The sequence below is a fragment of the Meriones unguiculatus genome, chromosome 11, assembly GCF_030254825.1.
Source record: "Meriones unguiculatus strain TT.TT164.6M chromosome 11, Bangor_MerUng_6.1, whole genome shotgun sequence".
Classification (NCBI taxonomy): Eukaryota; Metazoa; Chordata; class Mammalia; order Rodentia; family Muridae; genus Meriones; species Meriones unguiculatus.
In genome coordinates, this window is record NC_083359.1 from 3972053 (window position 1) to 3996793 (window position 24741).

A 24741-nucleotide genomic window follows, 5' to 3' on the forward strand; every position below is an offset into this window, starting at 1 on the left:
TGAAAGTAATCAGAGAAGGAACAATAAAGAAATGCTGTATGTTTATGGATAAGGAGAGGCATTATTGTCTAAATGTTAGTTCGTGAACTGGTGGACTCATGCCTGGACTCCCAGCACTTGGAAGGTGGTGGCTATATTGTGAGTTCAAGACCAGCCTGAGCTACATTAGTGTCTGTTACACACACACACACACACACACACACAGAGGAAGCCAGTTCATACATCTGGATTTACAGATTTAATGTAATCATGACCTAAATCCAAAGTTAATTATAGCTGCTGAGAAACTGATCCTAGCAGTGGTAAAAAGCGGCAAAGGATCCGAAGCAGCCAGCATAGCGCCGAAGAGCTGCCGGGGGAGTCAGAGGGCCCAATTCCAGAGCTTACCAGAAGTCTGCAGTAATAAAGACAGTGAGGTTTTAATGAAAAAGTAGACAGACAGGTGAAACAAACAGCTCAGAAAGAGACCTGCACAAATATTCTTAACATCATCTGACAGCGGAGCAAAGAGAAGCCAATGGAGAAAGGGCAGTTCTTGCAAATAATGCTGGTACAAGCAGATGCCCATTTGTTCAAAACAGGTGCCCCAAACCAAAACCCTCGCGGTGACCCAGACACCGACCTCAGCCCTTTACAGATGGACTCAAAATGGGTCACATAACCAAATATAAAACAAAAACTTACAGAAGATAATTCAGGAAAAAATGGCATAACCTAGGGTTTGGTGATGACATTTTAAACACATGTAGGACACACTCCAGGAAAGATGTGTTAGTGAGAGCTCTGTAAAGGAACAAAACTGATAAATTGTGTGTGTGTGTGTGTGTGTGTGTGTGTGTGTGTGTACACCTTATCTGAGTGGTTGACAGGCTGTGGTCTGAGTGCTCTAACAACAGCTGTCTCCTGACAGAAAGGCCAAGGATCTGGTAGTTGCTCTGTCTATGACTCTGCTTGTCTCAGTGGTCCCAGTTTGGTAATGGAGTCCCAGGGAGTCCTAGAGAGCTGAACATCTTTCTGCATCAGAATCCAGAAGAAGTAGGCTCTAAAACCAGCAAAGGAATGCCTCAGGAACACAATAGAAACGAACTTGCCAGCTCGAGCAAGGGCAAGCAGGCAAAAGCAAAAACTCCTTTCTTCTGTGTTTTATATCAGCTGCCATGGGAAGGCGTGGCCCAGATTTGAGTTGGTCTTCTCATATTAGAAGAGCCAATAAAAAAAATCCTTTATGGGCGTGGCAGGGTACTGGGTCTTAGTTGATTCCAGACATAGTCAAGTTGACAGCTATCACAGTTCATAAGCAGGGCCTCGGCAACACAGTTTTAAGCTCTGCAAAGGGCATCACCAAGACACCAAGAAGTCAAGCCCCAGAGGGAGAGCCTATTGGGCAAAGACAGGTCTGGTGAAGCACACAAGTGCCACCCTGCTGTCTCATTCTTCAGCCTTTGCTTTTCTCCTCAGACACTGTGGAATGCCTTCTGACTCAGGACAGGCAAACATCCAGCTTAAAGAAACTTGAAAGGATATGTTTATTTTTCAATCTGCAAGCCTCAGGTTTTTTTTTGTTTTTTTTTTTTTTTTTTTTTTTTTTCTTCACAATGCTGGGATTAAAGCCAGGGCCTTGTGCTTGCTAGCTCTGTAAGCCCCGCCCTCAAAACTCAGTAAGACAGAAGCTTTTCAAGTCCTTAACTCTAGATGTTGAATGTTTTCAAATAAAACATTAGCCATTGCCTTGGCTGGTTTTACGTAGTTATAAGAGAATACTGGAGACTGGGTGAATTGTAAACAGTGGAAGCTCATTCACTTCATGATCTGGGAATCTGGGGTTTTTCGAAGCTCAACGTTAGCATCTGGTGAAGGACAGCAGGCTGCCTCATCCCACGAGGGACAGCAGGACATGCAGACAACCCACAGAGAAAGAGGGAGAGCCCCTTTTTACTAAACCTGGGGATCAAGTGCTCTTCCTCCCTGAGCCTTCCAGGTAGCTAGAAGCACAGACAGGTGAGCATTTCTGTGTCGAGCTAAATTCACTTTTAGTGATAAGCCACTTTTTATAACCAATACCATTCACAGGAGCTGAGGCTTCCTGACTTGTTTTTTTCCAGATAGGGTTTTTTGTTTGTTTTTGTTTTTGTTTTGGATGGCCTGGAACTCACAGAGACCTACCTGCCTCTCTGGCTCCCAGCTGCTGGGAATAAAGGTGTGTGCCACCGCACCTGGTTCATGAGCTAATCCTTAGGCTCTACTTTCTGTCAGTGTCGAATTGGAGCATAGGTTCCATTGCAGACGCCTGTGGGGGGTGCATGCAGTCATGCCCATTTTAGATTAGAACCTTATGGAGCAATCTACTGGCCATCATTCCGCCATGTCTTTGAAGGCTTTGTGGAATTTTAATTGTGTTTCCAACTGTTGGTAGGGTTGTATACCATAGGCCTTAGCTCAGAAAACAGAGTCACCTAATAATAAGAAATCTCCTTTGGGGCTGGAGAAATGACTCAGCGGTTCAGAGCACTGGCTGCTCTTCCAAAGGACCCAGGTTCAAATCCCAGCACGCACACGGCAGCTTATAACTGTCCGTAACTCCAGTTCCAGTGGATCTGATACCCTCACACAGGTGCACAGGGAAGCAGAATACCAACGTGAATAAAAAAATAAAAAAATTAAAAAAAAAATGAACAACTCTCCTGTACCAGCTTTGGGTGTTACATTGGCCCCTGCATCTATATGAATTAAGTTCTGGGAAATCACGTGACTGAAGAACTGGCGAGCCGAGGCTGAGCTTTTGCCTCCTGCCGCAACTGAACCGCAGTCGGTGGCTATACGGACACCGATGTTCCGTATGGCCAGCTGCACAGGCGAGCTCAGGGAAGGAGGATGGGAACCTTGTAGAGGGCTACTTCCTAAGACATGGACCTGTGGTTGGCATTGAACGGCCAACCCGGAGGTACATCCCAATCTTCACCAAACCGTACACCCAGCTTTGACATGGCCTTCGCCCCGCCCCCTTGCATCAGGTGTTGCGCAGACGTCCTAGTGAGGAGACCCTTTGGCTCCTTCACAGTGTTGTTTCTGCCCCCTAGGGAGTGTCAGCCATCAGGTGCCTGAAGATGGGCGGCTTGTTGGTCGGCTCTGGAGCCGGCTTGCTCGTCTACTGTAAAAGCCCCAGCTACAAACCCATCAAGTAAGTCCCTGGACCCCACAGAGCTGGGGTAGGTGGGAGGTCCTAGCGAGAGGTCCTCTTAACCCAGGCAACTAAATGATATTGGGAAGAACTGTATTTGCGAGGCACGGTGGCACACACCTTTAGTCCCAGCACACAGGAGGCAGGTGGGTCCCTGTGAGTTCTAAGCCAACCCGTTCTGCACAGAGTCCCAACCCATGCAGGGCTAAGTAGTGAAGCCTGTTTAAAAGAATAGCATATCTGGTTAAAGAATTCCATCTTGCTATTATAAGTGTAGCTGGGATCAAAGGGCTAGTGGACATTTTTTTCTGTTGGTGCCAACGGGGCCACCTGCCTAGTACAAACATCTCAGCACATTTCCCTGACAGCTCCCACCTGACTGTTTTAACCTACACTGGAAAGCCCCTCCCCCCATCCCGGGTGTGCAACCTTGTGACTAACCCCGGCCTTCCCAACTGGGTCACTTCCTCCGGGCCCGTCCCCACACCACTGGGCTGGCTTGTGTGCTCCCCACCGCAGTCAGATGGGCAAAGGCTTGCTGGCCCAGTGGCTCAGCCTCCCCTTTACGCTTTTCCCCAAAGGAAAATGCAGCTTCAGGGCGGCATCACTTCCATCACGCTCCGGGGAGAGGGGCACCAGTTCTTCGTGGGAACGGAAGAGTCCCACATCTACCGCGTTAACTTCACCGATTTCAAAGAGATGCTCATTGCGACGTGTCACTTTGAAGCCGTCAAAGACATTGTCTTTCCATTGTAAGTGGAGGAGGAGGGTTTCCGTGCAGAGATTTGCGGCGGCGTGCGAGGGAATTGCTTTACTTTATGCCGGGACTTTCAAGGTTCCTGGTCAGACTTCGCAAGCGTACCGAATAATTTTGTTGGACCCAGAAAGCTTTATTTATTTTTTTGTTTTAAGGGTGTGGGCGTTTTGTCCGCACGCATGTATGTGTACCACATTTCGTGCAATGCCTGCAGAGGCCAGAAGGGGTCATCAGAGTCCGAGGAACTGGAATTGCAGACTCCTGTGGGTGTTGGGAATCAGAAACAGGATCTTCTGGAAGAGCAACCAGCTCCTAACTGCTGGCCATCTCTTCAGCCCTTCTAATGGATGTTTGTTTGTTTGTTTTATTGGTTTTCCTTCCTCTGTTTTAATTTTTTTTTTAATGCTGGATTTTGGGCAGATGAGATGGCTTATTGGATAAAGGCACTTGCCTGGCAAGCTGAATTTAAACCAGCCCTTGAACCCACCAGAACCTTTCCCACAAACCGCCCTGCAACCTCCACACTCCCACACACGTGCACACAAAAATAAATAAATGTAAAATGCTGGCTTCTTAAGTAAACCCATCATGGAAAAGGGCACATTCAAAAGAGCTTTTTCCATAAAAAAAAAAAAAAAAAACCAAAGTTACATAAGTGCCTTTTCTCAAACTGGATTTTGTGTGTTAAGACAGGCCTCACATACTGAGTCTGGCTGGAATCTTGAACTCCTGCGCCTCCCAGTTCCGTGTTCCCGGGTGCCGGGATCATGGGCAGGCACCACCACTCCAGTCATGGGTTGGTGTCCCTAATCCCGCAGGCTTTGCCTTTTTTTTTTTTTTTTTTTTTAAGGTTGCAGACATGAGGTCTCCTGGGTTGTAATGGCTGCTTCTCCTGATAATCCCCACCCAAGACAACTCTCCATCAGCAGTTATGATTTTTAAAAGGACCTCGAGCGGCCATGTGGCACGGCCTGCTTTTGAAGCACGCTATTATGTTTAGTAAAGTCTGTTCCGTGAAGTTGGACACAGCGTTTGTTCTGAGCTTCCTGTGTTGAGTTTGAACTTCAGACACCGAGGTCATTTGTTCTACAGAGGCAAGCCTATTTGAGGACTTGGTCCCTGACATAATGAGCTGCAGACTTAGTTCCCAGTCCTTCGGGTTCAGGTTTTCCAGTCTGGTGTTTCTAAGGGAGAGCTGGTGCTTCTCACTGAAGTTAATCTTTATTGGAAAGTGGGTCACTTTCTTAACAGGTTCAATTTTCCCTCTTTCTAAGGAGTTATGTGGAAGCAGGCTATAGAATTTTCTGGTTTTAGTGTTTTTATAACTTAAAGCTTTTATTCTCTCTCCTCTCCATCGCGTGTGTGTGTGTGTGTGTGTGTGTGTGTGTGTGTACAGTTGCACGGCTGCCATGGTGCACATGGGGAGGTTAACGGATGACTCTGAGGAGTTCTCCTTTGCCCCCTAACTTCAACTCTGAACCCATTCTAAGTGTGCAGAAGGAAACCTACCTTTTTCCCTATTAATTCTAGAGTGAGTAAACCTTAGCGTGGGAGAGACTCTAATGCCTTTTGAAACGTGTTTAAGATGAAATGGAGCAATTGAGGCGTTCCAGCTCTGACGTCCCTCGAGTGTGCAGAAGTTTACATAGTTTCTTTTACCCTAATATCACTCTCTCCCCTTCTTGTAAAAATTAAAGTACTGTATTTTTTCCACCTTTGTTGTAGAAAATATTTAAAAAATGAGTGTTGGGCTATATAGTGTTTATTATTTGCTTTATGACTATTGTGGCGGCATTGTTTAACCCGATATCACAAATAATAAGACGCAGACACCTGATTTATAATCGCCTTATTTACCTTGGGCTGGGCAGTTACTTTACTTACACTGTCTCAGTATCCTCACCATCCATCTCCCAGCCCCCACCCAATGCCATAATCCTTAATCCTGCCTTAATCCTCCTCATCTGGTCTATCTTCCATCCATAATCCCATGGTACTTGCTTGTATTCTTCATCTGGGCCTTTTCACATCATTGTTGGAGTCCTTCCTCCCAGCCCACGTGGCTTCTTCTCCACGCCAACCCATGGTGGCATCCTCCTGCCTCCTCTCTTCCTTTCTGTCTCTCTCCTGTGATTATCCAGTCCCAAGCTGGGACCCTTAGCCATGCCTACCCCATTCTGCCCTGCCCTGGTGTTGGCCGTTTAATCACCCAATCAGATATGATGACTTAGGCGAGTTTACAGAACAAGGATAGGTTTACTTGAGAATGCCGCTCTTCTGAGCAGGGACAAGCTCTTGGGAGCCAGAAATTAACATTAGAATACATAGCACCAGGAGAACCCCCAACACACCTTGGTAATTCACATGCCATTTAAAGTGGCCCTCCTTTATTCACAAGCTTTTCTTTTCTCAGAACCAAACAAACAAAGGCTACAAATGTGAACTTTACCTTGTGCCGTTTTTTTTTTTTTGTTTTGTTTTGTTTTGTTTTGTTTTGTTTTTTGTAATTTTTACTTAGGACTTCAACTTCATTAGAATTTCCTCCATAAATCTATTCCATGAATATATCTTCCTCAGGAAATGCTCTTGGCTAGGTGTATACAGGCCTCCAGACTAATTCAGACGCATACCTCACACACACGGATATTTGTGTGGGTGCCAATCAAATCTCCAAAAGCAGTTTAAAACAAAAAATGTGACTATTCCCCACAGAGGATGTGAGAAATTGAGTGTCACCCCACCCAGATCTCTAAGTCCCACCTTTAGGTGGCCGACCTCCCAAGTGCACCCTGCCCCACATCCTTCCTTAGGAGGCACATTTGATGCCAAAGACACATCAAACGCCCTGCATCCTTGATGGCCCGTGCCTCTCACCCCCCGCCCCATGGCTTCTTCGCAGCGGCACTGCCGAGCTATTTGCCACGTGCGCCAAGAAGGACATCAGGGTGTGGCACACCATGTCCAACCGGGAGCTGCTTCGGATCACCGTCCCCAACATGACGTGCCACGGCATCGACTTCATGAGGGACGGCAAGAGCATCGTCTCAGGTAACAGGCTGTGCGTGGTGGCACAGGCTTACAAGGTAGAGGCCAGCCCGTGCCACGGGGGAGCCTGCCTCAAACCAGCTACCAAGCCACAGAACATTTGGTAGTTGCTTCTGAGGGAGGTTTGGATCCAGGTCCTGGCCGTGGTTTCAATTCTTGTCCTTCTCAGTCTCCGCTAGTGTCTGTGTGTGGGTCATCAGGGACAGTTGTCTGTCGTCCACCCTCCTTCCTGAAGGGCAACGGTCCTCAGCCTTCCTAATGCTGCAACCCTGTAATACAGTTCCTCGAGCTGCAATGACCCCGACCACAAAATTGTTTTGTTGTTCCTTCATAGCTGTAATTTTGCTACCATTACGAATCGTAAACATCTCCTATGCAGGATATCTGGAACTCAACCCCTATGAACGGGCTGGTATGTTCCCAAAGGGGCCACGACTTTCATCTCTCCAGTCCCTAAAAGTCAAATTTAAAATTTATGCCAAACTTATGTTTTAGCATATAGATACCATGAGCTGAACACCTAGTATTCCGGCACTTGAGAGGTAGAGGCAGGGGGATTAGAAGTTCAAAGTCATACTTTTTTTTTAAATTCTTATGTCTGTAATTTATGTGTACAAGTGCTCTATTTGCATATGTGCTTACATGACAGAGGAGGACATCAGATCCCATTATAGATGGTTGTGAGCCATCTATAATGAATTGAACTCAGGACCTCTGCCAGAGCAGCCGGTGCCCTTAAACGCTGAACCACCATCTCTCCAGCCCCTCAAGGTCATTCTTGGTTACACAGAATGATCGATGTTGACCTGGGCTACAGGATACCCGGTCCCAAGAAACCAACCCGCTCCCAAACTATTGGGCCTACACCCAAAGGGGTTGTGATCCCCAGGTTGAGAACCTACCTTAGGGTGTAATCTCTCCTTGGAGTTTCTTTCTACCCGGGAGGTATCCTAGCTGGGAAGAATGTGTGTCTTTCACAGTTACCACATCATTCCTCCTCTAAATATTTCAGTATAGGCATCTAAAAATATTTTCCTATGAAGCAATAGTTTCTTAATATTGTCTTACATATCAAATTTCCCCAGTAGTCAAAAATAAGTGCATTGGTTTACATCAGGGTCTGAGTGAAGCTATTAGAACAGGGACCAGGAGCCCAGCCCCTTTTCTTGGCTCCGTTTCCTTCTCTTCTGCCCCAACACCAAATCTTCCCTGAGTGGCTTACACTGTACCCAGAGCTGGCAGGGGGTCTTAGGGGCATCCCTGTGCCCACTCTGTTTCTCCCACACCTTTATCTCTGTGCTCCAGCAGCTCCATCCCAAAGGGCAGCCGTAGGTCCATCACCGACCACCATCTCCACGCTGGTCCTTGTCATCGCCAGCTCTTTAGATCACTCCAGTAGCTGCTACCAGCTCTATTTGCCTCCACTCCTTCCCACCAGTCAATTCTCCACACCCAAACCAACCAGAAATCTATGCTGAAATCTTAAATTAGGTCTTTTCAAGTGCTGCCCCCAAAGACAAAGCACCAGCAATCACTGGCAAGGCCTGGAGGACCCTCTCTGCTCCCCTCCCCACTTCTTAGCTCTTCCTCCCAAACTTCGCGTGCTGGTTCTGCAGAGCTCGGTTCCCAGCACCCACGCCGGGCAGTGATTGTTACCCCAGGTCCAGGGGATCTGATGCTCTCTTCTGCCCTCCTTGAGCACCTGCATTTACACATACACACTCCCACACAGTTACACATGCCTAAAAAAAAAATCAGTTTTTAAATCCGGATTTTAATTCTAGGACAGTGGGGAAAACTTCGAGGAGGTCTTGATCAGGAAGGTGACTTGGTTTATTTAAAAAAAGAAAGAAAGAAAGAAAGAAAGAAAGAAAGAAAGAAAGAAAGAAAGAAAGAAAGAAAGAAAGGGCATCTCAACCCCTAATACATGCTAATTGTGCAGAAAAGGAGCTAATGAGAGGACTCAGGAGAGCGTGCCCTGGCTGGAATGTGAAGAGCTGCAGAGGCTGAGGAAGGAGGACGGAGGCTAGGGAAGGAGGTTGGAGGCTGAGGAAGGAGGACAGAGGCTGGGGATGGAGGCTGGTGAAGGTGGTCAGAGGCTGGGGAAGGTGGTTGGAGGCTGGGCCTTTTATCAGTGGAGCTGACAGGACTTCTGGTGGACTGACGGCTACACTGAGTTGTGTGCTTGGAACTGGAGTGCAATCAAGGGTGACTGAAGTTCTGAGCTCCAGGATGGGTGTCAGGCAAGAGCCAGGGAAGGAGTATCAGAATTCAAGGTCGGGGGAAGGTGGGGCACGGACTTAGGAGGCTGAGGCAGAACTAAGAGTTCGAGCAGGCGGGCCACATAGTGAAACCCTGCCTCAGGTGACAATGACAACGGGGCGGACGAGAAGGCACACGTTCTTTGGAACTGTGACCCGAAGCATCCCAGGTGTGGCAACAGCTACACAGGTGATGGGCAGTTCGGGCGCACACCTTTAATCTCAGCGCTCAGGAGGCAGAGGCAGGTGGATCTCTGAGTTTGAGGTCAGCCTGGTCTACAGAGCTACATTTTGGGGGACAGCCCGGGCTACAAAGAGAAACCCTGTCTCCAAACTCCCAGAATAAACAAACAAATAAGTAAACAAACAAAACCCAATTACACGGGCGAGAACAGAGGTCTACAACTCATGGTAAAGTGAGAACAAGTCTCCTTCACCTGCCATGAGATCCACCTGTAGGCAAAGTTCCTCCTCCCCCTTTCCAGGTGTGACCAGTCTGGGAGGTTGGGGCGGAGGGCACAAGTTTTGGCGGCTGCCAAGGTTAACCTCTCCTTCCACTGCTACCCTTTCTTCCAGTTTTCACTCTCACTGGTGATTCTGGAGAGTGTCAACCTGCAGAGAAAGGTACACTGACTGGGCCAACCTGCCTTTTGTCTCCTCTTGCCAGCATGGGATGATGGAAAAATCCGAGCCTTCGCCCCAGAGACGGGCCGGCTGATGTACGCCATTAACAGTGCCCACAGGATTGGCGTGACGGCCATCGCCACCACCAGTGACTGTAAGAGGATCATCAGTGGTGGCGGAGAGGGGGAGGTAAGGTTCTGAAATGACATTGTCTTGAAAGCCTTTTACTTAGCGCAACTGACTCATTGGAGGCTATCCATTTTTTCCTTTTTTTTTTTTTTAAAGTTTTAACTTTTACTTATTTTTTATGTGTATGGGTTTTTGCTTGCAATGTATACCAGGCACGTGCAGTGCCTCAAGAGGCCAGAAGAGGGCATAGTATCCCCGGGGCTGGAGTTACAGACAGTTGTTAGCTGCTATGTGGGTTCTGGGAATCAAGCGCAGGTCCTCTGAAGAGCAGCCAGTGCTCCTAACTGCTGAGCCATTTAACCAGCACCTCCACTTCATTTAAAAACACATACTGCACTAGAACTCAGGGAGGGCCAAACTTGAAGATTTTGACAAGACTGTAAAATACACCATAAATTAAAGTTCTAATGCTTTAAACAGACATTAAATCTACCTGTTGGCAGAAAGGGCGTTTAAGACACAGATGTGAAAACAGCCTCTTTGGAACCGAGCTGTGAATCCGAGTTAATGTTTCGCCAGTTCGACAGACTCATTCTTTTCCTCCAAGACCCATCACCAACTCAGTTGTCTTTATCTTATCTCTTAAAGCAGATGATATAAGAATGGATTCTTTTTGCTATTGGTATTATTATTAATTTTAATTGTTCGACAAGATTTCAGCGTGTAGCCTCTGGTTGGCCTGGAACTTGCTATGCAAACCAGAATGGCCTTGAATTTACGGAGATTCACCTGCCTCCTAAATGCTGGGACTAGAGGCGTGTGGCACCATGCCAGCCTTGGCTATTGTTTTAATGTTACTACATTCAACCTTTTCTTCCAATCACTTTGAAGATCCTAAAAACATTTCACTCACAGGCTTATTTGGGGGGGTGCTTTTGTTTTTGAATCCCAAAGCCTTGTTTTTGTCTGCATGGGCGTGTTCCTTCTCTTCTCAGCTATCACAGGAAGAGTTTTTCAGAGTGGAGAAAGATCCAACATCTTGGGAAAACCCTTGGCAGAATCTAGGCAATTGAATTGAAAGGCTGGGCTGGAATCTCCCTTCTAGCTCTTTCAACTCATGGCACCTGCTGTAACTTTCTGCACATCAGAGTCCTTAAGTATAAAGTGAAATAGCCATACTCTTAAGGGCAAAACATTGTCCTCTCTTTAAAATGTGTGAATGTACATCAGGAGCCTACCAGCCACATCCACCTAGCCCATACCCCTGCTCTGTGCGTCTGGAAGGCTATCGCTGGCTTTGGTTCAGTCCCTTATCATTTGTCAACATCTCCACATCCTCCCTTGCTCTGTCATACTTCGGGGGCATTTGTCTTTGCTGATGCCCAAACTTGTCCTGGCCCAGACCGTGTGGATTCTAGACACCTAAGCTTACTTTGGGAGACAGAAACCACACTTGACACTTGCATTGTGTTCAGCCTGATTGTTAGAATTTCCAAGCCTCAGATCCAGCCATTGTAGGTTCCCTGTGTATAGATAATTTTCATAGACTTTTACTTAATTTTTTAAATAAAACTTTTTTAAGACAGGCTTTCTCTGTGTAGCCCTGGCTGTCCTGGAACTTGCTCTGTAGACAAGGCTAGTCTCAAACTCAAAGATATCTGCCTGCTTCTTGCCATAGAAAATGGATATTGGGACCCAGTGAGGTGGCCCACAACTTCTAAAAGTCAGAAGTTGACCCCCAAGTCCAAGGAGCAGTCTAGGCTATGTAATGAGATTCTTTCTCAATGGCTATTAGATTTTCTGAGGTTGAATAATGCTGGTTTCCAGTGATTAAAACTGAACAGCTGATGTTGAAGTTTAAATATGGCTCTGGGTAGCAAGAGCTTTCCTGATGCCATGAGAAATTTGAGAGCGACGCTCAGCAAAAATGAGGAGACAGGTTCTCCCTCTGGGCATTAGGAGAAGCCCTTGTACTATTGATTCTCATGGTGGGAGCCTGATCACTGTCTAAGTCGGAAAGTAGCAGCAGGGCTGGAGATCCGTAGCACCGTCCATGTTTGGTGGGATGATGGTCACATTTCGTACACTTTCCTGTCCCGGAAGTGTTGCATTCCCACGCTGCCTGATGGAGATCCCGAGCCGGGAATGAAACAGTTGCAACAGGGCTGAGATGGAAACACTGTTCTTTCTTGATCCGCTCTGGAAGTCCCGGGTGTGCGTTGCCAGCTCGTGCTTTGTTGGCGCCCACAGGTGAGGGTGTGGCAGATCGGCTGCCAGACTCAGAAGCTGGAGGAGGCCCTGAAGGAGCACCAGTCCTCTGTGTCCTGCATCAGGGTGAAGAAGAACAACGAGGAGTGTGTCACTGCCAGCACCGATGGGACATGCATCATTTGGGACCTTGTGTAGGTACCTGGGAATGGGCAGGGAGGACAACCCAACATTTAAATAAAACCAACCATGCCAGCGTTTTCCTGAACACAAGGAAAGATCCCAAAGAGGGTTGACTTACTTTCTTTCCTCAATGTTGTGACAAAATATTTGATGGAAAAGCAATTTAAGGAGTAAAGGTTTTGTTTCGGCTCACAGTGTGAGACTAGTCCGCTTCCGCTATGGTAAGGAGGTGGACCGTAGGAGTCTACACTGTGTCTGCAGTGAGGAGGGAGAGAACTGCATGTGATACTTGGCTCACCTTCTCCCGTAAGGGCTTCTTGGGGATTTTATCTCTTATTGTTCATGTATGGGCGTTTTAGCTGCATGTGTTATGTGCCACATGCATGCCTGGCACCTGCAGAGACAGAAAAGAGCATCAGATCCCCTGCAGCTGGAGTTACAGATGGCTGTGAGCTACCACGTGGGTGCTGGACTAGAACTCTGGTCCCCTGGTCCTCTGGAAGAGCAGCCAGTGCGCTTAGCCACCGAGCCAGTCAACCACTGAGTCAAAGCTCCAGTCCTACATTGTCCTTTTCATTCAGTCGGGGATGCCAGCTAACAGAACAGGTGGCCTTCCTGACTCAGGTGACCTTCTCTGGAGACATTTTACAGACCTCCAGTCAGCATGACACTGAGGACTAAGCACCACAGCAGTAAAAGGTTCTGAGAAGGCCTCGGCCCCCCTGGCTGGCCAAGGCCTGTAGATGTCACTGGGGAAAATCTGGTCTCCAGGAAGAACTAACCACCAGACATTCTGGGCAGATGGGGAAGTAGTTTTCCAGATACATGCAGTGGAGCATGACTCAACGCGAATCCATTCAACCTAAATGTTGCAAATCAACCAGGAAAGTTACAGGGCAGGCAGTTCCTCTTGTCATGCTGCTAGGTCGTGAGCCTGCCTTTGTAGGGAGCACGGAGAGGGTGATACCCCAGCTGGCCACATTGCCGAGGACGGCTTACACTACGAGTAAATCACAGACCCTCAGAAGATGGCAATGCCAAACTAGGTGGCCCAGATCATGTGAACTTCATCATTGGAGCCATTCAGAGGGTTTTCAAAGAGGATTTCTTTTTTCCTTTTGGCTGTTGGCATTTTTTGCTGTGTTTTTACTTTGGAACCACCCCCCTCCCCATCTTTCTTTCAACCCAATACTCCTCTACCACTGCTAGGATAGCTGCCTTTGCATAATTGTCCACAGAGGCGGACATAGGCACAGAGGGACGAAGGAGGTGTCTTTGCTCAAAGAGCTTGTCCCTCCTTTTTTGAGATGGGCCACCACTGTGTTGTGCAGGCTGCTGGTCTTGAATCCTTCGGCGCAAGAGATACTTCCACATCAGCCTGACGCGCAAAGGTGCGCGTCACCACGCCCTGCTGAACTGTTGCTGCTTGGAGGGAGGGGAGTGAGGACTGAAGGCAAAAGCAGGGCATTTTAAATTCATATATTAAAATGACGAAAAAAGGGCTGTCGAGTCAGTAGAGTGTAAGCACAAGGAGCTGACTTTGAAGCTCCAGGACCCGTGTCAAAGCCAAGCACGGTGCCACATGCCTGTAACCTCAGCACCCGGGAAGCAGAGACAGGAGGATCCCTAGAACCTGCTCTAGCTGAACCAGTGAGCTCTAGGGTCAGCAAGAGATCCTGCCTCCAAACATCATAAGGTGGAGAGTGCTTGAGGGAGATGGCCAGTGTCAACTTCTGGCCTCCACACGTGTACTATCACACGTGTGTGTGTGTGTGCACGCGCATGCACACACACACAGCAATACAAAACAAAATCCCGAAGCAAAGCAAGACCCTGTTTTCCGGTTGGGCCTGATTTCAACTTGGATTTCCTGTCACTGGAAGATATTATTTGTATGTAGATATTTCTTTTATTTCTTTTTTCTTTCCTTCCTTCCTTCCTTCCTTCCTTCCTTCCTTCCTTCTTTCTCTTTCTTTCCCTCCCTCCCACTCTCTGTCCGAGACAGGGTCTCACTATGTACCTTGGATGTCCCGGAACTCATCAGGCAGGCCTCTGCCCTGCCCACCCCCCCCAGTACTGAGATTAAAGGCATGTGCCACTACGCCCAGCCCTGTCTGTAGCTTTTCATTGGATAAGTGTACATGGCACCTGTGTCTCTGCATGTCTAATAAGCTCCCACATGGAGCTGCTGGTCCAAGGCCCATACCCACAGACACGTGACCTCCCCATTGGGAAAGTGTGTGCTGAGGAGTGGTATCTGAGTTTATTTCAGTGGCTGGCTCGTGACTGCCTCAAATCTTTAACACCTTCCTTTTGATTGTAGCAGGAGTATTTAATTTGTGGCAAAAGCCTCTGAAAATCCCCAGCTCAGATACTGTTTGAAAGTTTCCGTTATGAGAAGAAACGGCCAGAGGTGCATTTTCAGTCAAGGGCTGGGCCTGGTAGACAGCCACCAGCACACCAGCTCTGGAAGAAGCAGTACAGCCATGCTCCTTGGACGGGCTTAGCACCCTAATCTTAAAACTGCACATCCTCTAAACCCTAAACCTTTCATTTTTACATCATGTTACTACTGACAAAAGGCTTCAGAGTACACTTAGTTTTTCTGCGGTGTCTAGGGCAGGCCTTCTCCAGCTGGTGTGCACGTGCTAATCTGGGAAGGCTGGTTTGAAACACAGTCTCTGGGCCTCCATACCCACCTTCTGACTCCAGACCCTTAGGGCTGGGCCTGGTAACAGCCGTTGAAACAATTTTGCCCCACACTTTGCCACTCAGTTTTCAGGGAGCGCCATGCAGCTCCAATGGTGGCCTTTGAGAGGTGGTAGGCTGGCTCTGGGCTCAGCATCTTCTCCTTTTCTCTGTTTCCCTAGTTTCATGCCGTGTCTTTAGAAAGGAGTACCACCTGGGGCAGTGGCGGTGCACGCCTTCAATCCTAGCACTCTAGAGCAGAGGCAAGCAGATCTCTGAGTTTAAGGCCAGCCTGGTCTACAGAGTGAGTTCTAGAACAGTCAAGGCTACACAGAGAAACCCTGTCTCAAAAAACAAACAAGGAAGGAAAGAAGGAAGGAAGGAAGGGTTGCCACCATTTGTCCATGTCTTTTTATTGTTGTTGACAGATGTGGTGGGGGGAATACAGAGCAGAGTAGCCCGAAGTCTATTTCAATAATAATAATAATAATAAATTACATGTGTGTATTTGTGAAGCCAAAAGAGGGCATCAGATTTTTTAGAACCAGATCGATAGGCAGTTGTGAATGGCCTGATGCCAGTTCTGGGAACCAAACTCGGGTATTCCGCAAGAACAGCACATGCTCTCAACCATCTAACCATCGCTCCAGCTCCCCAGACATCTGCTTTGTGAGCAGCATGAGAAGTTAGAGAAAGTCCAGCCCCTTCCAAGCTTGCCTAACTGCACACTGAGTGATAAAATACTTTCCAGGAGAGGGAAAGTTGGGTTCCAGAGCACCTCATTCTACTTTCCAGGCGGCTCAGGAGGAATCAGATGATCCTGTCCAACACCCTATTCCAGTGTGTCTGCTATCACCCTGACGAATTCCAGATCATCACCAGTGGCACAGACAGGAAGGTAAGCACTCCCTCCCTCCGCAGCCCGGAGCTCCCAGCCCACAAGTGTGCAGCTGCAGTCAACTGTGGATGTCCGAAAGTTCCTTGGGGTGGGGGCTGGGGGTGGACCACATCTTTCTTCAACGTGTCCAGGCCTTCTTTGGGTCATTATTTCCTACACACTGTAACAGCTATTCACACAAGTTTTCACAGGACACGATAGGGTACTGTAATCTCACTCACTAAAGCGCAGGGCGTGCGTGGGTTAGACGCAAACAGTGTGTCACTTTATGCAGGGACTGGTGCAGGGTTTGCCTTCTGACCCTCATGGGCGATGCTCTGGCCCCACACTGACAGCCAGTCAGAGGAGAGCCTCCCCTCCTCTTCCTATTCCTGGGCAGGCACCAAGGTTAGGGTTTCAGTGTCTTTAAACCCCACCCTCTGGAATAAGTCATAGCTTTGGTCCAGAAAGACAAGGTGGAGTCTGGTGGTGGATAAAGATGAGAGGAGACGGTGAGGGCAGGCCCAGTGTCTGGATTTGGGGGAATGGAGGACGCTGAGGGGAGGCGGACAGTGGGTGGTGACTTCACAAAGCCCAGTCTCCAGAACGTTCACTCCCCATTCCCCCAAACCCTGCCAGAAAGAACTTTCCCTCCCACCAGGCTTGGAGGCAGAGCTCGCTCTTTATCTCCCATGTTGCAGCAGACTCAGTCTGCTTCGCCTTATCAAAAAAAAAATCTCTTTCTGTCACAACCCAGGTTTATCGCGTATCAACATCTCTTTAAATAGCATGCAAAATTTAAAACCAATACTAAAAATAATAAAATGGCTCCTCCACCCCCTTGCCGAGGCCTATTTATAATCCCCTCCCAGGGTGTATTTTTGCTACCTTCTATATAAAGAGGAACCAAGCATCTTTTGTTAGCGAGTGTGGACGATTCCAATGCACTGACTGCTGTCTAATGCCTCTCTCCCTCCCAAATTCCAGATTGCTTACTGGGAAGTATTTGATGGCTCTGTAATCAGAGAGTTGGAAGGTTCCTTGTCCGGGTCCATCAACGGGATGGACATCACTCAGGAAGGAGAGCACTTTGTTACAGGTTAGTCTGTGAGGGGATAAGAAAGGCTGTCTTACTTAAAGGGCGGAGAGCTCTGAGTTGGGAGGCAGTCGGAAGAGCTGGTCGAGGGTCTCAAGGACGCGCTGGTCACATTCAGCCCAGACCCACCATGCTGGGAAAGTCCAAAAGTCACATGTCCGTGAGGGAAGACGTGTGTACAGCACACAAAGAAGAGCAGAGCTTCGCATCGCTGCCTTCGCTCCTTAGGGTAGAGACGAATCTTAAAAATGGCCTGGGCCTTCTAGTTGGCTTCCTCTGCATTTTTGGTTGTCGTTCATTGTTTTTGTTTTGAGACAGGGTCTCACTATATGTAGCTCAGGCTGGCCCTGACCTTGTGCTCCCCCTGCCTCACACTCCTGAGTGCTAGGAGAATAGGCAGGCCACCATCTGTTGTTGTGAAAGAATGCACTGCTTCAGCTCCCTCCCACGAATGAGGCAGTCACCATTTTCTGGGGACATTTACTGTAGGACCTCTGAAACATCAAGACACTTTACTGTCAGGCTCTTTGATTCTTCGGGACATTATGAGTGCTTCAGGTTAACCCAAGTTCCATACGCTCAGTGACTTAAAGATAGATAACGAACTACACGGAGTGGGACGCCCAGTCACATGCAGAGGTGTGGAGCGCAAACACTTCTGCACCGGTGGATCAAAGAGCGGAAGGAAATAAAATCAGGGCGTGCTTAGAGGTTAACCCCGGGCAGTGCTTCCCTCTCCCTCCACATTTACTCCAACACACACACTTTTAGATCAAGAAGCAGCTTCCTATACGTAGGGATCTTTCTTTCTTCCAGTGGGCACGTGGGGAAATGTGTTGAAAACGAGGCAGCTGTGTTCTGCTATCACGTGTCAGCAACGTTACGTGACTGTTTTTCAGGCGGACACGACCATCTGATCAAAGTCTGGGATTATAACGAGGGTGAAGTGACTCACGTTGGGGTGGGACACAGCGGTCACATCATGGGCATCCGGGTAAGTCCTGGGAACAAGCACATCATCAGTGTGAGCGCCGACGGAGCCATCCTGAGGTGGAAGTTCCCCTTTGACTCGTGAAGCGCCTCCCAGCCTCCACCCTGTACTGAGGAACAAGTTCGGATCGCCCCAGCACCCGTCTTGATTTCTCACACCTATTTTTGTTCTGTAGTCAAAATACTTTATCTTGAAGTGTCTTCTTTCCTTTATACGTTTTACTATCTTAAATTGTATGCCGAAACTGACATGTTAAGGAAAAGTTTGTGCAGAGTATACTTTCATTTTTGAGTTCTTTTCTATTATTAATAAATTTGATGGTGCCGTCTTCCAACCGTAACCTCTTTTCTGTCTCACAAAATCCAAACCTATGGGCGTTGCTGTAAAACACAATTTTTTTCTATATTCTAGCTTTCCAATTATGACACAAAGACGTATTATATTATTAAAAGCTTCAGGCACTATAGATGAGCAGGTTCTGAGCTATTCTAGCATGGCCTGTTACCTACCATCTTACTCTGGCCCTGCCTGCTCCTTTGCCAGTTGTGTCCTGATGGCAACTCCCCCATCCCCACCAGAAACCCTCTCCCAGGGCTGCGTAGTCCCACCTTATCCTCTCAGCTCTTTATCTAACCAATCAGAAGGAGAACACTGCTTACAACAAGCCAAGCCAGGAGATGCTTCATAATAATGACAATGCCAAAGTCCCTCTGTAACCAGACCTGTGGGTACCGAAATCAACATTTCAATACACAGTGCACAAAAACATCAGCAGGACACATTCCTCCAGATCTGTTCCCAGAGAGGGATGCTATTTTCTTATAAAAATAAGATGAGGTGAGATTACCTGTGTGTGTGTGTGTGTATGTGTGTAGGTGTAGTGATGAGGATGGGGCCAGGGCTTCACACATGGGGCAACCTCCTTAGCCCAAATTACGCTTTAAGTCATCAGTTCACTGGTGAAGTGGCCTGGGCAGTTGGGTTTGAACCCAGATCTTTTGGGCAGGTGTATTAGTTAACTTTTGTATAGCTGCGTCCACATACCTGACAGAAACCACCGGAAGAGAAATGGTTTGTTCTGACTCATGGGTTCACAGGGCTTGATCCATGGTGGCTTTGCCTTAGGCACCCGAGCAGAAGCTCATGGTGAGGTGTAAGTACTCCATCACTGAAGAGAGGAAGGAGAGGGGAATGCCAGTGCAGGCGGGGGGCTCTTTCTTTAGCTCCCTTAGTCCCTCCAGGCCTGGAGTCTGTGTGATAGGGCCACTCATATTTAGAGTGAAATCAGCTTAGTTAATCCTCTCTCTCTGACAGTCTTATCCAGAGGTATGCTTTAACCTCTCTAAGTGATTTTGAAAAAATTGTTTATTAGTATGTGTAATATATATCATATAGCTGTAGTACACATACAGAGGCCCCAAAACAATACGGGGTGTTCAGTTTTCTCCATCATGTGGTTCACAGAATTCAAACTCAGGTCTTCAGGCTTGGTAGCAAGGCAGCAAGCACCTTTACCAGCTATACTATCCTAAAGACGGTCCTAGGTGACTTTTTTTTTTTTGAGACAGGGTTTCTCTGTGTAGGCTTGGCTGTCCTAGAACTAACTATGTAGACCAGGCTGGCCTCGAACTCACAGAGATCCCCCTGCCTCTGCTTCCACCTCCCAAGTGCTGGCACCAAAGGTGTGTGCCACCACCATCCCGCTCCTAGGTGATTCTTGATCAAATTGACTGTCAAGATTAGCATGTCCAGCTCACGAAACGACTTCGGCGTCAATGTTCTGCTTTACCAAAGGAAGAATGTATTTTTGCTTGGACGTCTACCGTGAGGGCAGATCCGAGACTGGGTCAGCCACCGATGCCTCCCTGAGGTAGTCAGGTGTGGAGACATACCTCCAGCAGCCAGGAAGCTAAGGCTGAGGAGGATGGTTCCAGAGCAGCCTGGGTTACGCAAGTCAGATAAGCTCCAGCTCACCAACCCTCAAGGAAAACAAAACCAACAAAACCTTTAACTGTCACCAAACAAAAAACCAACCAAACAAAAGAAGTCCCTGCGTGTTACTTCGAGGCTTGGAATGATCTCAAAGGTGACATTCCGGAGGTCATTTATCAGCCAAGACCATGTCCAGGGCATCTTCAGGAGTCACCATCAGCAGGGGATGGAATGAACCTTACGGACTTACTAGGTGGATCTTTTTCCGGGCGGGTAAATGGTCCCTTTCTGTACCTCAAGTCTCCACATTACAGTTTATCCTTTAGCTTTAACTTACGCAGCTTTTTGGCCCCAGGTAACTGCTGCAGTCCTGTGTGAAAGATGGAGAAGGATACTTAATAAATGATGAGCACTTATATCAGACACCGAGTCACATTTCTGGGTGCTGACGTAACATGGACTCCAGAAAGCTGCCGATCTCATTTTGCACAAGAAACTGATGAGAAATTCATTTTGCAAGACCTTGGCTGATTAATTATAAACCTGACAGTTAGGGGATAAAAGGAGCAGAGGCCTCCTGGGTTACCCAGGGAATCATGGGCGGGGCAAGGCCAAACTAATCCTGATTGGGCAAGGATACCTCCAGGATTTTGCGTGGAGGAGTGAAACGGCGACCGAGTAGGGGGCGCGCCTGAGACCTGGAAAACTTCCGGCCAAGCCAACACTGAGGGCTGAAAAGGGCCTGAACTCCGAAGAGCACGGGGGGGGGGGGGGGGGGGTCGAGTTCCGTTTTTCTCTCTTTTCGTCGCCTTAATCTCGCCGACCTCCCCTTAATATGAAAACAAGAGATGACCAAGTGTCCCAAGTTTTTGAAAAAATGACTGTTACTTATTGTGTAATTAACAAACAAACAAACAACAGGAAAAAAAAAAAAAGAAAGAAAAGCAACCCTCTCCCCCTCCTCCCCCCAGTTTAGGTCCTGGGTGCAGGACCGGTGCAGGCAAAGGTTGCAGGGAGGTGGCGCCATCCGCCCGCACACACCTGAGCCGGGGCCGATGCCAGCCTAGCTGCCAGCGCGCGCCTCGCAGGACACCTGAGCGGGAAGAGGGGCGCCGCTCGCCGGTCCTCTTTCTTAGTCTCCACCTGGCTTCCACCATCAGAAACTTGGGCAGAGCTGGGGCTTTGCTTTCCCAGGGCGCTTCCGAAGCTCCCCTCCCCGTGAGGTCTCCGCAGCTTAGGCACCGGCGGGGAAGGCGAGCCGAGGCGAAAGGCGCGTTCCTAGGCGGGAAGGAAGGGCGGGGAAGTCCAGCAGGCGGGCGCCGGGGAAGCGCTTTCCTAGCCGGGGCCGAGGGGGCGGGAGCCCGGCGGCGGGCGCTGCCCCAGGGCCGGATTCCCGCGCGGGGCGGGGCGGGGCGGGGCGGGCCGGTCCCGCCCCTGGCTCCGCCCTCGCCCGGTGCCCGCACACCTGGCTCTCAGGTAGCCGGCGCCCAGAGTCTCCGGGAGGCGGTGAGGACCTGGGGGGCCGCGGGTCCACCTCGGACCCGGGGGCTGCGCTCCCGGACCTCCGGCCACGGCCAGCATGGATCCGGGCGCGGGGGACGCGCTGGGAGAGGGGCCGCCCGCGCCCCGGCCCCGCCGCCGCCGCTCCCTGCGCCGCCTGCTCCAGCGCTTCCTGCTGGCTCTGGGCAGCCGCTCCCGCTCAGGGGACTCGCCGCCCCGGCCCCCGGCCCAGCCCGGCCCCTACGATGGCGATGGAGACGGGGGCTTCGGCTGCGCCCCGGGCCCGGCACCGGCCGCTCCCGGGAGCCCCGGGCTGGATCGTCCTCCGGGACCGCAGCCCCTGATGTCTGCCGGCGACGGGGCGCGTCCACCCGGCGCGCAGGGCTTGAAGAACCACGGCAACACCTGTTTCATGAACGCCGTGGTGCAGTGTCTCAGCAACACCGACCTGCTGGCCGAGTTCCTAGCGCTCGGGCGCTACCGGGCGGCGCCGGGCCGCGCCGAGGTCACCGAGCAGCTGGCGGCGCTGGTGCGCGCGCTCTGGACGCGCGAATACACGCCCCAACTTTCCGCAGAGTTCAAGGTAGGCAGCGTCCGCCGCCCGCACAGCCTTCCTCCGAGCCTTCTGGTTTCGGTTCTTGAAAAGCGTGTGAACCGTCAGCCGAACCGAGTTCTCGGGGCTCCTCGGTGGCCGCCGCGTCGGCAGCCCAGCCTTGGGTTAGCGCCTTTGTTTTGAGGTGACGTGTTACGTTATCGCTTGCAAATGCTTCCTTGAGGAATTAGTTTCCTCCTTGGCGTTTTGAGCCGGGGTGGGGAGAGCCGGCAGGCGTAAGCGTTCGGAGCAGCGTTGTGTTTAGCGAGCGGTTGTTGAAGGAGTGCGGGTTTGCGGGCCAGGGTGAGTTAGAGCTTCGGATCTGGAAGGGGCCGGAGAGGGGAGTCGGCCCTTGAAGGCCGAGGCTTGGGGAAGGAGGTGATGTAGGCGTGGAAAACAGAAGGCGAGAAGGACGCTGCCAGGCCAATAGCCAGGAATGATCCAGGCAGTGATCAGTTAAGTAGAAAGGACGTGGGCCTGAAAGTGGGGCTTGGAGGCAGGTGAGGGGCTTCGGGTCATGTTCGACCCTGGACGCGGGGGCTTGGGATCGCGTAAACCCAGTGGGTACCGGGGAGAACACGGGGGCCGAGTGGTCTCAAGTAGTGTGATGAGTGTGTGTGTGTTTGGGGGGGCAGTGAGTGCTATTTTAAGCGATGGCGTCCTTTAATTTAATTCATATTAAACCCCGACGGTACGTGAGCAGGAGATAGCATTTGTTATCTGCCTGATGGCAGCCCCCTCGCCGGGGATGCCGCGGAGTCCGGGCTGAAGTCCCGGTGGGATGAAAGTGTCCCCTATAATTGATGGCACACGGCTTCCTTCCTGCTGCAAAGCCGCACGCGGCGCTGGGTGGAGAGCAGGATCACCCCACGGACTAGTGGTGGTTATTTGAGGCGAGGGCGGACGTGGCTGGCATTGTTCGTTCTTAAGTTTCCTCCCGAGGAAGTCTTTTGGCCTGCTACCGGCAAGGATGCTAACCACTGTCTTCCCCTCCCCACCTCCATTCCTGAAGAAGCGCTAAGTTTGCGGTAGTCACACACAAGTCATTGGTGTCACAGTTGGGCCGTGCCTGCTTTTCAGAGATGACAGGCAGTGCAGGACAGTGGTCAAGAGCAAGCTCTTGTGGGCAGTGACTCGGTGCTTGACAGAACACTTGTCATGCAAGCCTTCAGGATATGAGTTCTGTCTCCAGAACCCAGACGAAAAGGGAAAAAAAAGCCAGGTGCTCCAGAGCAGGCCTGTCAGCCCAGTGTGGGCTGTAGTTCCAGCGCTGGGGAGCTGAGGCAGGTGGATCCCCGGGGCTTGCTAGGACAGTCTAGCCCGTTAGTGAGCGTGCAGATTCAGCGAGAGCCTGTCTGAACCAAAGGAGCACGCTCGGTGGGCGCACATACAGAAAGCAGAGTCTCTGGGGCTCTATGATGTTTACGGGGAGTAATCTTTCCTCGTCTGTAAAATCGAAGTTTGTGACAGTTGCCTCATTACGGGGTGGTTGTGTTAAGTGAGTTATATATAGAGCGTTGAGAACATGCCGGGTTCCTGGGGAGTGTTTATTCTACAGTTACAATTCCTTCCTGCAGACAGACCTAGGTGAGGAAGGGAGGTGATCTTTGAGTAAGCGTTCTTTCCCAGCCTGAGCAGCGAGAGTGACAGGTGGCCTGGGAGAAAGCTTGAAATCCTTGCCAGTGACTCACCAGGCCTTCCTCTCTTCTGCTGTCTGTATCCCCGGGGCCTGGGACCGAAAGATAAGCAAGTTAAAGAGGGAGGTGTAATCGGGGGTTGCCCCCTGGGACTTGAGGTGACCAGACTTGGAAGGTAGATAGGTAGATAGGGTTTTAGAATCCTGGGTTTGGAAGCAGGGTTGGAAGTCCAGGTGGGCTCTGCTTCTGTTACGGACATGGACGCCTTCACGAGTCGCCTTGAGTTTATTCAATGTGAGGACCTTCTCTTGGGAATATGGATGGCGTGTTAGGTGGCAAATACAAAGCCGGCTCCCGGCTCGTGGGATGGGGTGACAAGTCTGAATCTGGATGCAGGGACCACTCCCCAGGGGATTACTACCTAGAGGAGAGGTCAGTTAACACAGCCGCAGACCCTCAGTTAGGACCTGGTGACAACCGAAAGGAAAAACGCAAGGTGCTGTGACAAGTATGGCAAGAGGATATAATTTGTTTGGAGGAACAGTGGGTGTGGCCTTGCCTGTTGTGTGTGGGGGTCCCAATGTTGGGGTGTGAGAGATGAAGTGTCAATTAAGGACATGGAAGATGGGATATAGTGGCTGCAGGCCTGGGAAGGGAAAGTGACGGCCACGGAGAGGGGTGGAGAAGGGTGGAAATCAGGCCAAGAATCCTTTGGCCAAATTCACTGATAAAGGCTCATGTAGCTTGGGGGGGGAGGGGAGCATTCTGGGACTTGACCCCACCTCTTCAATAGCGTGGGTTTACAGTGTTCTGTTTTGAGCCACAGTCATCAGTTTCTCATCCATAGTAGGACCGACATTTGATTTAGCAAAATGTTGAGTAAATAACCTCCCCCTCTTTTGTTTTTTTTTGTTTTTGTTTTTTTTTTTTTTTTTTTTGGTTTTCAAGACAAGTTTTCTTTTCTCCAGGTAGCCCTGGCTGTCCTGGAACTAGCTCTGTAGGGCAGGCTGGCCTCAGTCCCACAGAGATCCATCTGCCCTTGC

The 24741-nt window shown here is 49.8% G+C and overlaps 2 protein-coding genes and 1 long non-coding RNA gene across 4 annotated transcripts in view; 2 read left to right on the forward strand and 1 right to left on the reverse strand.

Moving 5' to 3' along the window:
- Cfap52 (cilia and flagella associated protein 52) overlaps window positions 1-18359 on the forward strand; it is a 34228-nt gene extending 15869 nt beyond the window's left edge. Inside the window, exons 7-14 of the mRNA XM_060363451.1 lie at window positions 3078-3178; window positions 3760-3930; window positions 6835-6983; window positions 9909-10054; window positions 12245-12396; window positions 15869-15971; window positions 16938-17049; window positions 17946-18359. Coding sequence (XP_060219434.1) covers window positions 3078-3178; window positions 3760-3930; window positions 6835-6983; window positions 9909-10054; window positions 12245-12396; window positions 15869-15971; window positions 16938-17049; window positions 17946-18121 — 1110 coding nt within the window. The 3' untranslated portion in view covers window positions 18122-18359. The remainder of the gene's footprint in view (window positions 1-3077; window positions 3179-3759; window positions 3931-6834; window positions 6984-9908; window positions 10055-12244; window positions 12397-15868; window positions 15972-16937; window positions 17050-17945) is intronic.
- LOC132646274 (uncharacterized) lies at window positions 12188-21309 on the reverse strand. The gene is made up of 5 exons (XR_009584392.1): window positions 21011-21309; window positions 20220-20339; window positions 16947-18047; window positions 12684-12779; window positions 12188-12318 (listed from the first exon to the last, which is right to left on the reverse strand). It is a non-coding gene; the product is annotated as an uncharacterized LOC132646274 (long non-coding RNA).
- A 130-nt stretch (window positions 21310-21439) lies between these two features.
- The window catches only part of Usp43 (ubiquitin specific peptidase 43), a 60992-nt gene continuing 57690 nt past the window's right edge, over window positions 21440-24741 (forward strand). For both annotated transcript variants that reach the window (XM_060363449.1, XM_060363450.1), the window contains exon 1: window positions 21440-22052. In XM_060363449.1, the coding sequence (XP_060219432.1) occupies window positions 21549-22052 (504 nt within the window). In that variant the 5' untranslated portion in view covers window positions 21440-21548. The remainder of the gene's footprint in view (window positions 22053-24741) is intronic.